The sequence below is a fragment of the Triplophysa dalaica genome, chromosome 5 (assembly GCF_015846415.1).
Source record: "Triplophysa dalaica isolate WHDGS20190420 chromosome 5, ASM1584641v1, whole genome shotgun sequence".
NCBI classification, from domain to species: domain Eukaryota; kingdom Metazoa; phylum Chordata; class Actinopteri; order Cypriniformes; family Nemacheilidae; genus Triplophysa; species Triplophysa dalaica.
Genome location: NC_079546.1, coordinates 2,244,536 through 2,260,564, shown reverse-complemented (window position 1 = coordinate 2,260,564; position 16,029 = coordinate 2,244,536). Strand labels below are relative to the sequence as shown.

Sequence of the window (16,029 nt, the reverse complement as noted above, 5' to 3'; positions counted from 1 at the left end):
TATATCGTTATAAATAAATAGATAATATGCTATATAACATTATATAAAAGACAATTAAATATTTTTGTACTGCCTGCCCCCATCCCCCATCACTCTCACACGCACACGAATCATAGACGGTTCCTCCCTTCTCTGGCAAATAGAAGAAGAGGCACCAAAGCCGACTGACTCTACACACTGGACTATCCCTTCGGCGTATGCGTTAAAAATTGTCGTTTCTTCTATTAAAGAACGTCTTTTAAGGGAAAATATGTCTACAAGACCGGGATTCTACCGGCAAGAGCTGAACAAGACAGTCTGGGAGGTGCCCGAACGATACCAGAATCTCACACCGGTTGGATCGGGAGCTTACGGCTCAGTATGGTGAGTCCAACTCAGCAGGCGAAATTACAAATACTACTATGACGAAGGCTTGACTCTTGCATATTAATGACGCAACGAGACGTTTGTCCGTAAACAGTGCTTGCTGGCGTAAAGGACAACGCGGAAGTGAACGGCAGATGCTAGCGAATCATGCACTGTTGTGGGCGTGGCTTATGAATATTTCTTAGATGACGCTGCCTGAGGTTTCAGGAAGGTAACTAGGCAACGTGTGTGTGAACAAATTAATATTCAATAGCTTACGCTTCGTCGTAGTAGGATTTGTAATTTAAAGTCAAAGAGTAAAAGAGGGTGAGGCGAGAATATTCCATAACAAAACAACATCCGGATATTTTGGATAAAAAGTAAACAAATAAACAGCCATCTTCACCAACGTTGCTAATAAACATCTGTCCGGAAATTTGTTATTAAATTAAAACAACACTATAAAATTGCATGATTAATAGTCTTTAATGTATTAAACATAATATTGTTAGCATCTGTTATAGTTTGTGTGGTCTTTATTGTACTACAGACCAATTTTTGTTTCGTTTATTGGCAATGATGAGATGTGTCAATCATTGATGTAAAAATCATGATGTCTCAAGTCAAGTTGCCTGACTGTAGTGTAGATGAGGACAAAATCACCCTTTGCTGTGCTCAAGTGGGTATTTATGTTGCTGACAGTCCATCTAAAAGACAAAGGAAGTCTTTCACAACATTAAAAATGTTGAAATCAGCTGCCGTCTTTTCTATACAAAAAGGCCTCAGATTGTGCAAGAGTCTTTGTAATGCTGTATAAACATAATGGATAAACATACCCATCTGGTAGAATAATATTCCTGTATCCGCCATCATGCTAGAACTATTCAGTTCTGATCTTAAAGTAAGACTGTTTCCACTTTTAGTAGTGCCACACCCCCATCGGCAATCTGATCTGATCCATCTGTACGGGAATGAGTCTAGCTTTATCTTCCTGCCACGGTTTTACATGTCATGCTGAAACAAAGATTTGCATGGCAATGCACACTATAGCATCTCGGCATTAGAGCCATCCAGCCCCCCTCACGCTGTGACTGAAATGGTTGCCATAGTAACACAGCTTCTCTCTTGGCCTGAGCATCTTCAGGTTCTAAATATGTCAATATATATATTTTTTTATATTTCTTAATATTCAACTTAGTTGTGACATCATTGTTTGACACAAAATAATCAGCTACTGATAGTTTGCTCATTAATCCGGGTCATTTTATCATTTTAATAAGTTTCTCTTCCCCTTCCTCAAACGTTCACAAAGTTTCGTCAATTGTTGTGTAAGCAATAACAGATTTAATTACCTAGTTGCTCAAAAGTCTGCCTCATGTGATCCCTCTGAAGAAATTACCTGTCAGGAAATTGCAGCATCAGCATGTCACGTAGTGTATAGTAAACCAAATATGAATGTGATAAATCATTACCATTTTTCTGTTAACTTTTGCTTAGTTTGGCAGATTGCCATTCCTGAAAAAGGATGCGATGCAGCTCATTTCACTCTCAGGGAGACATATGGCCCACATCACACCGAGACCACCTGAGACCTAATTACTTCATTAGCCACATGAAAAGATGCACAACATTGAAAACAGAATTTCACAAAGGATTTAATTGTTGCTGATTTGATCCCATGTTGAGTTGGTTTGTTTAATTTTGACAACCTATGTGTTTTTAGAGACATTTCAGTGAATACAATCCTACAAGAGACGTGATATTAAGCTTTTGTTATGTATTTGAATAGATGCCGTCTAAACTATCTACTGCTTTTAAAATTAAATGTCCAAGTTATTCGCTGAAATCCACTCAAATTTGCTGTCGCTTTTGTAAAACCTTAAATGCAACAAGGTTTTACTACCACAATGCGAAACTTCCATTTAAAATGACATGAGGCTTAATTAAAACCAACATAATTGAGATCCTAATCTTCATTTAAATTAAGATTGAGAATTCAGAAATAAACTAAACAAAACGAGAAAGGTGTGCAATTCTCATTCAAAGACTTTTAGTGTCTTTAATGTCATTTTATTCTTAGTCACCCCCGCCCGAGAATCTCTCACACACCCACACACACTTTATTACTCAAATGAGCTGTGAATTTGTATTGTTCATGTAAAGCCCCTTTCTTTTGTGTGATTATTTGACTTCTTTACGGCAGAGCTTGTTTGGGGGCTGGGAAGACCCAGGGTGTGAAGGGCTGAATCGGGGAACAAGAAGGTCCCAAATGGGGGATGGGAGCTCTGCTCTGAGACCTTTTTTGTGTAGCCATACTAAAAGTTTAAATAATATATATATATATATATATATATGTGTGTGTGTGTGTGTGTGTGAAATATAGGATATGACTGAGCTTGTGAGGCCACATAAAATGAGAGGTCGAACTTCAGATAAACTAAACATGATCCAACATAACGCTTTTCTTTCATTAGCTCGGCGTATGACGTGCGCCTCCGCCAGAAAGTGGCTGTTAAGAAGCTCTCTCGACCGTTCCAGTCCCTCATCCACAGCAGAAGAACGTACAGAGAACTGAGACTTCTCAAACACATGAAGCACGAGAACGTGAGTCCCACAGATGCACATACACAAGACCTGCTCGTTCGCCTCATATTCAAAATCTATAATGTTACTTTCATTTAGGTGATTGGACTCCTGGACGTTTTCACCCCAGCAGCTTCTCTAGAAGACTTTCATGAGGTGTGAGTGTCTCACCTTTATCAACATATCTACATTTAAGAGACAACTAAAGACCCTTTATCATTGCAAAATCAGATGGCTAATGGAAGTTTGATAGACAGACGTAAACCCTTGTGTACTTTCCTAAAACAAAACCGCCTCTCTGTCCTCAGCTACCTTGTCACCAATCTGATGGGAGCGGATCTCAACAACATAGTCAAGTTTCAAAGACTTTCAGACGAACATGTACAATTCCTCATCTATCAGCTTCTCCGGGGCCTTAAGGCGAGTACATGACATGTTGCTTTTGTTTGTTTCATACAGGGATCGAATCAGATCTCTGTTGTGCTACCCAAGTCTCTTTATTTCCGCCTCGCATCTAACAGCTCAGTTTCTTCTCTCACAAACAGTACATTCATTCAGCTGGACTTATCCACAGAGTAAGTGCTAGACCTTTTCATTTTTATACGTATTTACATCAGAATAAACAGTAATGATGGTTTCTTTTGGCTAAAGTGGTATCATCCTTTCAGGTTTTGTCTTATTGTTCATAATCATTTTAATTATTAAAGGACATTTATGTTTCAGGACTTAAAGCCGAGCAATGTAGCAGTGAATGAAGATTGTGAACTCAGGGTAGGAAAAAGGAGCGTTTTAATGACTTTGCATGTTTGCACTACTGTAATATGATTCAATGGAGATCAAATAGAGTCTATAATCACAAACTCTCTAGATATTTTTTCACAGAAATTATTTTGATCTGTTGTCAGATCCTGGATTTTGGTTTAGCAAGGCAGACGGATGATGAGATGACCGGCTATGTGGCCACTCGCTGGTACAGAGCACCTGAAATAATGCTTAACTGGATGCACTACAACCAGACAGGTAAAACTTAAAAGAAAAAAAAGAAAACTTACAAATATTTATATTGTTTGAGATGTACAAATAAATATCCTCAAGCGTATATTCACTTTGCAATTTAATCATTTGACAGTGGACATCTGGTCGGTCGGATGCATCATGGGTGAACTTCTGAAGGGCAAAGTTTTGTTTCCGGGCAACGACTGTATCCTTGATTCAAAGGCACTCAGACCTCCTCTTAGTGCTGTTTTTGAGTGACTCTTACTTCCTGTGAGGCATGTGAGGAAAGCACGGCCTAAGTGGTTCAAAATGTAATTATGGAGGATGACTGCAAACAGAGGCAGGGTATCTCACGGTCGGACCGAGCCTGGATAAAGGTTCAGTCAATCTACACAAGTTCCTAAAAAAAACATTTGTTTTTGGTTAAGCTGTTTTTGTTTTCTATCTTTAACACAATGAATGCAGATATAGATCAGCTGAAGAGAATTATGGAGGTGGTAGGCACTCCCACCGCCGAAGTCCTGAAGAAAATATCCTCTGAACATGTGAGATGACGTCAGCCAAATGGTCTAATAATAGTTTCAGTTATAAATCTTAACTAACGGATTCATCTTTGGAATGGACGGAGTTATAGATACTAATAACTAAATGAATAAAATCATATTTGAGACAGACGTTTTAATTATATGGCCTAAAATGAAATGATTTTCTATGTCCAGGCTCAGAAGTACATCCAGTCCCTTCCATACATGCCCCAGCAGGACCTGGAAAAGATATTCAGGGGGGCAAATCCATTAGGTGAGAGTAACACAGTATTTTAAGATGGACTCACTTTAAATTGCGTTACAATGCTACATTCTATCTCTTTAACTCCAGCGGTTGACTTATTGAAGAAAATGTTAGTATTGGATTGTGATGGGAGAATCTCTGCCAGTGAAGCTCTGTGCCATTCGTACTTTTCTCAATACCATGATCCCGACGATGAACCGGAAGCCCCTCCGTATGATCAGACCCCTGAGAGCAAAGACCGAACGCTGGAGGAATGGAAGGGTGAGAGATGCTCATGCCATATGCTGCCATAACACTACAAGTTGTCTCACAATCAGTGATGGGTGTAACTAGTTGCATAGTACATAGTTACTTTAATGTAATTACTTTTCAGTTCTTTCTGTTATTTAATTACAGTTACTTCAGATGTAATTGAACCAAATAGTGTGTAATGTAATACTGGAATTGACATTAAAATTCAAAGTCTAACTTTAAAATGCAAGCATTAATGTATCTTTCTCACATTTGTAATACTTAAGTCAGTATTAAAAGAACTTAATGCTGTTTTATATTATTTATTTGAATGAATCAAGAGTAGTTTTGTACCTTTGAATCACCTAACTAATCAAGGTTGAAAGATATAGAAAGTAATTAGTAATAAGTAATTATATACTTTTGGGAGAGAGTAATTTGTAAAGTAATCGAATTACTCTTCTGAATATGTAATTAGTAACTAGTAATTAATTACTTTTTCAGAGTAACTTATCCAACACTGCTCACAATCTGATGAACCAACTCCACACTTAAGCTTTTATTTGATTCAAAAAATCAATGCAAACATGATCTCTAGTTATATCATATATTGATGAATCAACCCAATACCCAAAATAATATAGGGACCGTGATGTGTTGTTTTAAGATATGCAATAAAAAGATCTCTCTTTCTACAGAGCTGGTGCATGAGGAAGTAAACAATTTCAAAGCCCTGTCCAATAAACCGGAAACACTTCAGGTTGAACAGTAATATGCAAGTGTGAATACAATCCAGGAAGACCGTCACCGGCCCTTTACTATCTGTCAATCACTCTGACACAGGACTTGGATTGGTAGAACAGACTGCTTCCATAAGACAATTTAAAAGTATTTCCAAGGCATGATGCCCTTCCTGTAGGCTATATGTGTGTGGGTTTGTACACACATTTAACTATGAGCAAATGACGAGTGGTATTGTTCTAACAATGACACAATGTATTCATATTATTGAGGTGCATGCTGTGTGCGTGTGTGTATGCGTGTAAATCGTGTGTTTTGCATCTTTTTTATATCGGATGAGAGGTTGGTGTCAGGTAAAGCAGGGTATTGTGTCCTTCATATAAGACCAAAACAAACAAGGCATGCAGAAGAGAAGACGGCCATGAGAGAGAAAATATGTTTACATTGTTGAAAGGAGTGATTAATGTCTCTGCATAAAATGTAGAGAATTACACATTCTGCATTGACCCATTTTACATCGGTAAGGCTAAGGTTGAATTTTGCATACCTCAAATATGGTTTTGATTGTATTACTTTAAGATTGTATTACATTAAGATGATCTTCCGCTGATTATAGGAACGGATGTTTTAAAAATGTTCCTGAGCACACAGCAAAATCCAGTACTAACCCCCCCATCACCCTAAAACCATCTTATAATGGAATATTAAAACTTTGACTGCTTGTGTAAAGTGTTTATGCTGCATTACATCAGGGAGAAATACTTTGAAATCCTATACAGCATAAACCATGTACTGCGTTAAAAATGTGCTTAGTTGTTGTAAAACTAATGACACAATGCAAAAAAGTCCTACTATAGAATGTCCTCTTCTGTCCTGTAATGTAATGTGTTTTATACAATACTTGAAAAGGATTTGAGGAATAACAGTAGATGTTTACAGAATTAACTTGTTTCAGTGAGGAAACTGCGATTCAGGAGGTGAAGTTAGGTTTCTTTCACAATATGTGTTAATGGTACGTGTTGAAACATCCTAAAGGACTAATGCAACTTTGAAGTCAAATTGGTGTGGTTTCTACCCTTTACAGTATATGTAAATGACAGAAACTGACTTGCCTGCCTTCATTAATACATTCCTATAGCATACAATCCAGAAAAAAATTACACCATTGAAAAAAAGACTTCTATAATGTTGTATTTAACCAAGCAAACAAACATATTTTTAAATGTCATACAAATGTGGTGAAGTTCTGCCTATATGGCCTTAGCACTTTGCAATCCGTGTTACTGTGTATCTCTATCCTGCATGACTTTTTACAAAAAAACAACTTCAACAGGACTGGGCGGATCTTTCTCCCTTTGTTTGTGACTTGTCTGTCTCAACAGCATGAAGCCACATCCCCTCATCCTCTACTTTCTTAATAAAATGTAAACACCTTTCCTCCAACCCGTGTCTGTGTTATTTTAAACTAGAGAGAGTGTCCAATGTTTACAAAAAAGGACTACTGTGTGCGTAATAATGTGAATTTGCGCAACTGGTTAAATGTGGGTTTCATGATACTTTAAAGAGTTATTCAATTTTAGGTATTAAATGAAACTGGATTGAACAACACGTTTGTATTTCAGGCACACGTTGTGTGTCTTGCTAAATATCTTAACTGCGCGCGTCTCCCGTGCGTACTGTGGAAACTCTGAAACGCCCCCAAACGCGCCAGCAGCTCTCCAACTTGGGTTCGCCTTGCGCTACCTCTCGGAGTATTTTTTTACCAAAATACCATCAAATCATGAGCACGTAGAAAAACTGAAACTTTCTTTGAAACTTTTAAAATGTCTATTCGAATCAGGGCTGGATTTTGTCGCCAGGAGATAAACAGGACCGTTTGGGACGTACCGGAGAGACACAGAGATCTCATCCAAATAGGAACCGGTGCATACGGGACGGTTTGGTAAATACATTCTCAATATTTATAAGTTTACATTTCTATTTGAAGAAAACGGGTCCAAATGGCTCAAACGTTGTCGTTATGTTAGGGGTATTTGGTTAAGAGAAACGCAATTGCTAATGCTTTATTGAGAAAAGAGAATATTTCTAATGGATTTTGCGAAAAAAGTGACTTTCGCAACAAAACTCAAAAAATCATTATATTTAGTTCTTCACTCATGTGTGTTATACTTTCTTCCTAAATTAAATCCCCGTGGCCTATCCATTTCAACAACGGCGAATTCTCTTGCAAGCGTTTCTCCCATTGCAAGACAAGGGCTCATATAACAAAGCCTCCCGCTGGAGTCATTGTCTGTGCTAAACAAGCAGAAGTTGACGAAATAAAGACAGTCAACTGGTCTTCAGTCTGTGTTTTAAAAGACTACTCCAATGTCCACCAAGTTTTTTTGAGTTTCAATGAAGAGTAATACAACTGTTTCGCTCAGTGCGCATTACGCACTATAGAAATGTGCAATATATTTCGTATGTTTGGTTATTCTACAGACTACCTTGTCTTCATCTGGACATATTTTGGTGTCCTTCGAGTCATACATAAAACATGGAGATGCTTCATGTAATTCTTACAAATGACCATGTAATGTTCTTCTTTTGGACATTGACATACTTTACTACTGGGGAGTGGTTTTGAATAGGATAGTGTGTATGGTGTTTTAGGAAAATGTGTTGAGTATTGACATCCTACTCTTCTCAATATGTTCAAAGTTCAGCCATTGATCGTAAGACTGGAGTGCGTGTGGCCATCAAGAAGCTCCATCGACCATTTCAGTCCAGACTGTTTGCCAAACGTGCTTACAGAGAGCTGCGACTCCTCAAACATATGAAACATGAGAACGTTTGTGAACAACATCTACCTTTTACTTCTATAATGGTTTTCCTAAAATGCCACTTTTGCGAAATTAACACACATTCTAACATTTAACTTCAATTTTCAAACTTTCTGCTGCACAGGTTATTGGGCTACTGGATGTTTTTACATCAGAAATCTTGTTGGACAGATTTCAGGACTTGTGAGTAGATTTTCCCTCAATGTTAAGGCAAATTTCAATTTTAGAAAAAAAAAATTCCAAGCAATGAAACAGCTGTTAATGTTGTTTAATTTGTCTCAGTTATCTTGTGATGCCGTATATGGGCACGGATCTGGGAAAACTGATGAAGATGGAGAGACTGTCAGAGGACAGGATACAGTTTTTGGTCTATCAAATATTGAGGGGACTGAAGGTTAGACGCAGACACAGAGATTTGTGAAGCCCTGTGCACTTGTTTGTAGCTTTGTGGTGTCTATAAATCTCTCTTTTGCTCTCTCCACAGTACATTCATTCAGCCGGGATCATTCACAGGGTATGTGACCTCTAGAGTTTAATAAGATGCACAGAGGGGGTTGGGTGACCACTTCATTCAAGCCCGACATTCAATCATCCTCTGTCCATCTCTTTTTTTTTCTGTTCTTTCAACATGTCAGCGAATTTGAGGCATGTTTCTCTTAAAACCGTTCCAAAGTCTTTGAGTATATAAAATAAAAAGATCAACTGTTTGCTTCTCATCACTCTATAAATGTTTTAATATGAAGCGTTTGTGTTTATTGTAATTCTCTATTTGGGTTGTCCTTCTCCAGGATCTAAAACCGGGAAATTTGGCAGTAAACCAGGATTGTGAGCTAAAGGTATTTTATACCTTAATGTTTCTAAAGAGTGTCTCCTTTTTGCAATACATCCTGAAGTTTCACATATCTCATACATGTATATATAATATAAAATTCCCATATCTTTGATGCAGATCCTTGACTTTGGACTTGCACGACAGGCAGATTCCGAAATGACGGGTTATGTTGTGACTCGCTGGTACAGAGCACCTGAGGTTATCCTCAACTGGATGCACTACTCACAAACAGGTGAGAGACACTTTTGTGTAAAAACTCAAGACACATTCCTACACGGATACAGATGTTGTTATTTAGAGGCTGAACCACTAGATGTCACTGATGATACATCACACTTATTTTTTTTTCATTTTCATTTTTATTAATTCATAGATATGTAAATGAATCAATGTTTTTCTTTTTTAGTTGACATCTGGTCAGTCGGCTGCATCATGGCAGAGATGTTACTGGGAAGGCCACTTTTCAAAGGAAATGACCGTATCTTTTTTCAGCAACAGTGTTTCTGCTATTTGCATTTGCCAGATGCTTTTATCCGTACATGTAGTGCATTCAAACTATACATTTTATCAATACGTACATTCCCGCTAGGAAATTAACCCCTAACTTTGGCATCGTAAGCACTATGCTATCTTTCTTTTTCAAAAGTTTAACTGCAGAGGCTCTGTACTCTATCCACTCTTTCCACTAAATCCTTGACCAAGACTTAAGATCTGGACCAGCTCAGAGAAATCATGAAAATTACCGGCACGCCAGCGCAGGATTTTATTATGAAACTACAAAGCCAAGACGTGAGTGAATAACACACACCGAGAGGACCCAGAAAGACATATCCATCACATACATGTGCACACAACTGCATACATGTACAATTAATGCGCATGCTTTTTCTTCATCTGTTAACCCAGGCCAAAAACTACATTAGAGGTTTACCTAAAGTACCAAAGAAAGACTTGAACACAATTTTCTTTAAAGCTAGCTCAGAAGGTAAGCCGTTTCTCTTATTTGCTATATTATAACAGAAGAACGGTAATCTCATCAAAAGTGTTCAGAAATGTTTTGTGTCTTGTCAGCGGTGGGTGCTCTAGATCGAATGCTGGTTCTAGATCCAGAAAAACGTGTCAGTGCAGCAGAAGCTCTTGAGCTCCCCCTGTTCACCGAGTTCAGAGAACCCGAGGAAGAGACGGAGGCGTTGCCATACGACCACTCCATGGATAACATGGAGCTGCCCTTGGACCAATGGAAACGTATGCAAGGGGTCATGGGAGGGGTTTCAACCACAACATTTTCTAGCTAATAATGCTTTCCAACAATACTTAGTTTTCTTCCACAAGGGGGCGCTTAAAAGGCAAATCTATACCCCCTGTTAGTCACAGTTGATGTTCCGCACTGGCAGCTTAAACATTCTGTGATCTCTGTTTCTCCTGTGCAGGTCACACGTTTACAGAAATCCTGTCGTTTCAACCACCCATCACAGAGATCAGAGACTCCAAAGAAACATGTGTTTGAGTGGACACACATACAAGACTGAGAGCTAAATAATGCAGCACTATCTGGGCATGTGTGTGAGAGAAAGAGAACAGAAATGAAAGGAAAGAACAAGAGCTTTAAGACTTTTTGATACAATGTTGCTCAGTAACGATAGTTACAAAGTCAAATTAATCTTAAGAGATTTAAATAGGCAAATGTTTTACCTATCAAACAAAGAGGCCACTGTACTGTGCACAATATACTGTGATGTTTTAGGTGTGTCGGTATTATTGTTTTATTTACTATGCAGTTCATTTATGCAATAGATTGTAAATAATGTCTAGCACATTTTGTATTAATTAAAACATATAATGAGAGTCTCATGTTTTTTTATTGTTTAATGTCTTTTTTTTCTATTTAGCTACTACGACCATTGTATTTAAGCAAAGGTTCTTTACAAACATCACCAGGAGTGCCAACACATGGCCAAGTACAAATAGACATAGATGTTGACAGCTGTACAAAACAAAATTCCCTTCACTATCAGGTGAAAAATTAACGAAGAATCATAGCCTCCTGCCAGGCATGTCACCTGCTTAACTCTGCCCAATGACAAATGACAAAAATGCTTTAAAACCATAAGAAACATAGTAATTTAAAAGTAACACTTTACAATAAACATATTATTCATCAGAGTAATATTGAATGATATTTCTGCAGCATAAAACTGAAAATATTAAATTTAATAATGCAATTTAAAAATCAATTTTCAAAATGAACTAATGTGAGTAATCAATGAACAGTGGGATTTGTATTAACTAAGATTCCCAAAGATTAATAAATGTTGTAAAATCAATGGTTTTTTGTTAGTTCATGTACTGCATTAACACATAATACAAAATAAACGAACCAGTGCATCACCTTGAAATAATCAGCCCCACCTGTTCAAACAAAATCAGACCCCACAACTTTTTGCATATGACCTTGGGTTTCGGGGATCTTTATAAGCTGCACATTTTTCATATCAAATGTTTTATGAGCTTCTGAATACACGACTACAACATGAGAAAAGCTACTCTCTTTCTGCTTTATGCTGGACTGTTGGTCAATGGACAAGGTAACTTCTATGCTTGCAATGTGAAATAAAGTTTTTCGCCGCATTGTGGGAATGTCTGCTAAAAAAAAGAATTTTAATATTTTCTACAACAAATTCCACAGAGCTACGCTGGGAAAATGGCTATGATCAGGAGTTAAATTTTGCCTGCCCTGCAGGAGGGTCCATTTCATACATCAAAAGGTAAATCAAGAGATTAAATTTTATGGCTTGTTGTTTAATTATTAAAACATTATGGATTATAAAAGTCTAAGAACCAACTGACCATTTTTTTTTATATTTCATCAAGCCAACATGCTAACCGTCAAGAGGACAGAATGTGGGAATTTGGCTGCAAGCACACTTTTGATGCCGGCACAGAATGTTTCTGGACACCTTACGTAAACGACTTTGACCAGAAACTCAACTATGAGTGTCCATCAAACTACGTCGTTTCGGGAATGAATAGCTACCATAGCAACAGACAAGAGGACAGGCGTTGAGCTTATACATCTGCTCTAAAATCAAACTTCAATTCACTCGAGCTGATCCCAATACCATGTTTTCACAAAGGTGGAAGTTTTACTGCTGTAGAAGCAACGGTTACTGTAATACAGCCTGTCAGTGGACTACATATGTGAACTGGTTCGACGAGGCTTTCCATTGGACCGTACCTAACCATAACTACCTGGTAGGCGCTGAAAGCTACCATGAAAATAGATCTGAGTGAGTATCGCAATATCTGCACATGAACATCATCTTATTCTTTATGAATTTAATGACACCAGATTTCCCTGCATTTTTCTTGTTTTCAACAAGACTGTAAATTAGATGTTTTGCTTTTCACAGGCAGTGAAAACATAATAAATGCAAAAATAATTCATATGTCAATATTATGATGCCTATTCTGTTTACAGAGATCGGCGCTGGATGTACAAGTTCTGTTCCCAGGTGCAATGCTGAGATCCTCACAGATTACTACTAAAAATTATAATTATAATCTTTATACTTCTTTAAATCTACAATAAACACAGAATTAAAGCAAATAATGAAACCAATGTCATTATGAAAACACTGATAGCTCTGCATTTAGATCGTGCAAGTGCCGTTAGAAGACACATGCTGCACAAATAACTGTTCAAATCATTAAAACATAAACTTAACTAAAATGTAAACTGTGTCATTAATATTGTCATTGTAAAGAAAATTCAGGGATAAAACATCTCCTAAAACAAGGAGAGAAAAGATAAAAAAAATAGAACATGTGTTTATCTTTGAGGTTTGCCTAATGAGCACATAAATTTCCCGAGTTCACCTAGAACCTCACTTTAAGTGAAAGTGTTTTAATAGGTAACTCTTACCATAAAGACACACTCCCAAAAGTGACTGTATGTGCAATATATCACAGATTAAAAAATAATTTTCCAAGGCTCTACATGTGACACAGGGGAAGTGAAACATCAATCAAGGTCATTCCTATTTTAGCATGTTGATCACTACTCATAACATTATCTTAATCACATTATGTCTTTACATTTTGTTGCATAAATAGTTACATTAATGTTTTTGTCAACGTAGTCTTTTGAACATCATGAGAGTTGTTGCTCTGTTTCTGCTGCTGATCGCAACCTTTATCAAAAAACAAGGTGGTCATACAAACATGTACACACATCTATCAATCTAATAGATCTATTTTTGTTAAATGTAACATGAAATATAACATGAAACACATAAAACTATGTAAATGCATTTTTCTAATGATATATGATAAAACATTCAGTTTCACTTGGCCCAACACTCTATCTTAATCCTGCATAAAGAGTTAAGCAGAAAGTCAAGTGATCAGAAATCTCCTCTTCTAAAAGAAATCATCTTGTAGTTTCAGGCACAAAATAAGGTTTAACCTCTGATGAAACCAAAATGTAAACGTCATAATCATTATGATCATTATGTTACCTTTTTAGAGATCGACGTTGGAAACACATTAACTGCACAAAACAAATCTGTTGAAACAGGGGTTCTTGGAAAACCATCTCTCAAAACAGTTTGTTTTTTCTATAACAGCGATTGTTGTTGTAGGTAGATGACAATCACATGCCCCCTTATAGCTGTTCTTCATACAAAATTTTGTTTTATGTACAAAGTATTTTAATAAAAAAAGGTTCTGACACTTTGTGTAAACCCAACTGCACAATAAAAGCTGTTTTTGTGCTCAGGTGCCCAACATTTTTCATTCTGCATTCATTTTAAAGTCAAAGTAATAAATGCAAATCTGATGCATCCTCCCTTCTTATTAAAAGCCTACCTTATGAGATCAGTTCTCTGGTTCCTTCAGATTTCGCTTATGACAGAGCAGAGATGCGGTGATTGGAGATGGCATAAACTGCAGAAACAGACAAAACAAAAATTAAAAGAATGCCCTGAAATATTTTTAAATGCCTTGAAACTGCCTACACTGCATATGCCAGGGCACATCTGACACTACTGCTATATTTTCGAGGTATCCTAGACGTTTACTCGCGAAACATATTTTTATTTTTATTCTAGTTTAATGATTATAGAGTAAAACTCGTGGTTGACCAATTGGAAATAAGAACTACAACTACCACAAGGCTTTGCGTCCTTACGCAGTAGCAGTTGACACGATAGCTAACTTACGTTGAATGTTATTCATGATATAGAGCACTGTGTTTAGATGTCTTCGAGGCATGTAACAGCTACGTCACAAATTATTTTACTTAAATCACTTTAGACAAAGCGATCTATTTGAGGAAACCGCAACCCCAGTTTTCTGCAAAGTGACATCATCACATAACTGCTCTGGTGTTTAACGTAACATTTTGACATAATTGCACATGCTCATTTCATTTATAACCCGCTCTGTGCATTTAAAATGTGTATTAAATGTGACATTAACGATACACACATAGTCCTACAGTATTTGTTGGCTAACCTACCCCGCACTGGCTTTGGAAACAGCTGCGCGTGTTTGGGGCATGGACAGCTGATAGGTGCGTCACGTGGTCGTGAAACGTGTACTTTTTTAGTCTAATTAAACGCCAGGTGTGTTCAGGCACTGCGCAGAATGATCGTCGTATGTTAACAAAGTACCGCGAGAGTCCATCTGTCGACAGTACAGCTCTCGCGATACTTGCTGTCATATGGCGATTGGTCTGCGCAGCGCTGCCTTAAAAAAGGTAATCGCCTACCCATGTGCCAGACTACGTAAAATAGCCTACATTAAACAATAATATATTAGTGTAGTAGAATAAACTTGTTTATTGTTTGTTAATACATCTTATATTTGCTAGATAACCAAAAACGTAACAACAAAACGCCATTAATCAGTTTATTGCCCTGGAGTAAAATCGCCAAATGAACGTCACAATACGTTTTATTTATTTAAACGTCACAAAACGTTTTAATTTACGTTTTATATTAAGAATAAAATACACAATAAATTTAAAACGATTACATTATTAATAATATTAAAGAATGCACTAAGTTTACTTCCCTTGGGAAGTTATGATCAACTGATGGTAGTAGGCTACTGTACAATAAATATGTAAATTTGCCTCATAATACATTTCACAATAATTGTATTTTATTTATTACAAATAAAATATACACATCAACTAAAAAAAAATAAAGTATGAGACTAATTTCAAACACTGACCACAAGGGGGCGGTACAGAGTTAATATGGATTGGTAATGCACAGTCACATGTTTAAAACCAGTGCATATAAACTACTAAAGCAGCCCATTGAATCATTCATTCTTTTCATCGGCATTGTTTTACTTCACATGCCCTCTGTGACCCGTCCCTGGCTTTACAATCTCATTCATTGACTCTTTCTTTTTATCTCTATCTCTACTTTCTGTTTTCCCTCCCTCTGCTCGGAATCTTTTAAACCGACCTTGAACAGAACTTAATATTTAGCAAGTCACATGTGCTCAGAAACAAACTATCAAAGTGACACAGTGTGATTTTGTGTATTATGAAGGAAGCAGGTTGCAGAATGCTGCAGATGGTCGTGCTGTTGTATGTCTAGCAGGTGGAACGTTGAATAGAGGAGTCTGGTTCACGGCCAGTGTGTATCCGGCTGAACGAGAGCTGATATCCACACA

General features: G+C 37.2%; 3 protein-coding genes across 5 annotated transcripts; all 3 read left to right on the top strand.

Moving 5' to 3' along the window:
• Positions 1 to 126: 126 nt before the first annotated feature.
• Positions 127 to 7,128, top strand: mapk11 (mitogen-activated protein kinase 11). The gene is made up of 12 exons (XM_056747685.1): positions 127 to 363; positions 2,820 to 2,949; positions 3,028 to 3,086; positions 3,237 to 3,348; positions 3,474 to 3,503; positions 3,652 to 3,699; positions 3,834 to 3,948; positions 4,058 to 4,129; positions 4,390 to 4,469; positions 4,644 to 4,722; positions 4,801 to 4,974; positions 5,643 to 7,128. The coding sequence occupies exons 1-12, from the start codon at positions 251 to 253 to the stop codon at positions 5,714 to 5,716; spliced, it is 1,086 nt and encodes a 361-aa protein (XP_056603663.1). The 5' UTR covers positions 127 to 250; the 3' UTR covers positions 5,717 to 7,128.
• Positions 7,129 to 7,216: 88 nt separating this feature from the next.
• On the top strand, positions 7,217 to 11,194 carry mapk12b (mitogen-activated protein kinase 12b). 3 transcript variants are annotated; one of them, XM_056747683.1, is made up of 12 exons: positions 7,217 to 7,627; positions 8,386 to 8,515; positions 8,632 to 8,690; positions 8,790 to 8,901; positions 8,992 to 9,021; positions 9,296 to 9,343; positions 9,457 to 9,571; positions 9,746 to 9,817; positions 10,049 to 10,128; positions 10,246 to 10,324; positions 10,411 to 10,584; positions 10,770 to 11,194. In XM_056747683.1, exons 1-12 carry the CDS (start codon positions 7,509 to 7,511, stop codon positions 10,844 to 10,846), a joined length of 1,095 nt encoding a protein of 364 aa, XP_056603661.1. In that variant the 5' UTR covers positions 7,217 to 7,508; the 3' UTR covers positions 10,847 to 11,194. The 3 variants fall into 3 exon arrangements, with proteins under 3 accessions (XP_056603661.1, XP_056603660.1, XP_056603662.1); XM_056747682.1 differs by having other exon boundaries at positions 10,390 to 10,584; XM_056747684.1 differs by having other exon boundaries at positions 7,504 to 7,627; positions 8,391 to 8,515; positions 10,390 to 10,584.
• Positions 11,195 to 11,854: 660 nt separating this feature from the next.
• On the top strand, positions 11,855 to 13,046 carry LOC130420401 (hemagglutinin/amebocyte aggregation factor-like). Its single transcript, XM_056747686.1, has 5 exons — positions 11,855 to 11,924; positions 12,026 to 12,104; positions 12,211 to 12,399; positions 12,474 to 12,626; positions 12,818 to 13,046. Exons 1-5 carry the CDS (start codon positions 11,870 to 11,872, stop codon positions 12,861 to 12,863), a joined length of 522 nt encoding a protein of 173 aa, XP_056603664.1. The 5' UTR covers positions 11,855 to 11,869; the 3' UTR covers positions 12,864 to 13,046.
• The last annotated feature ends 2,983 nt before the right edge of the window (positions 13,047 to 16,029 follow it).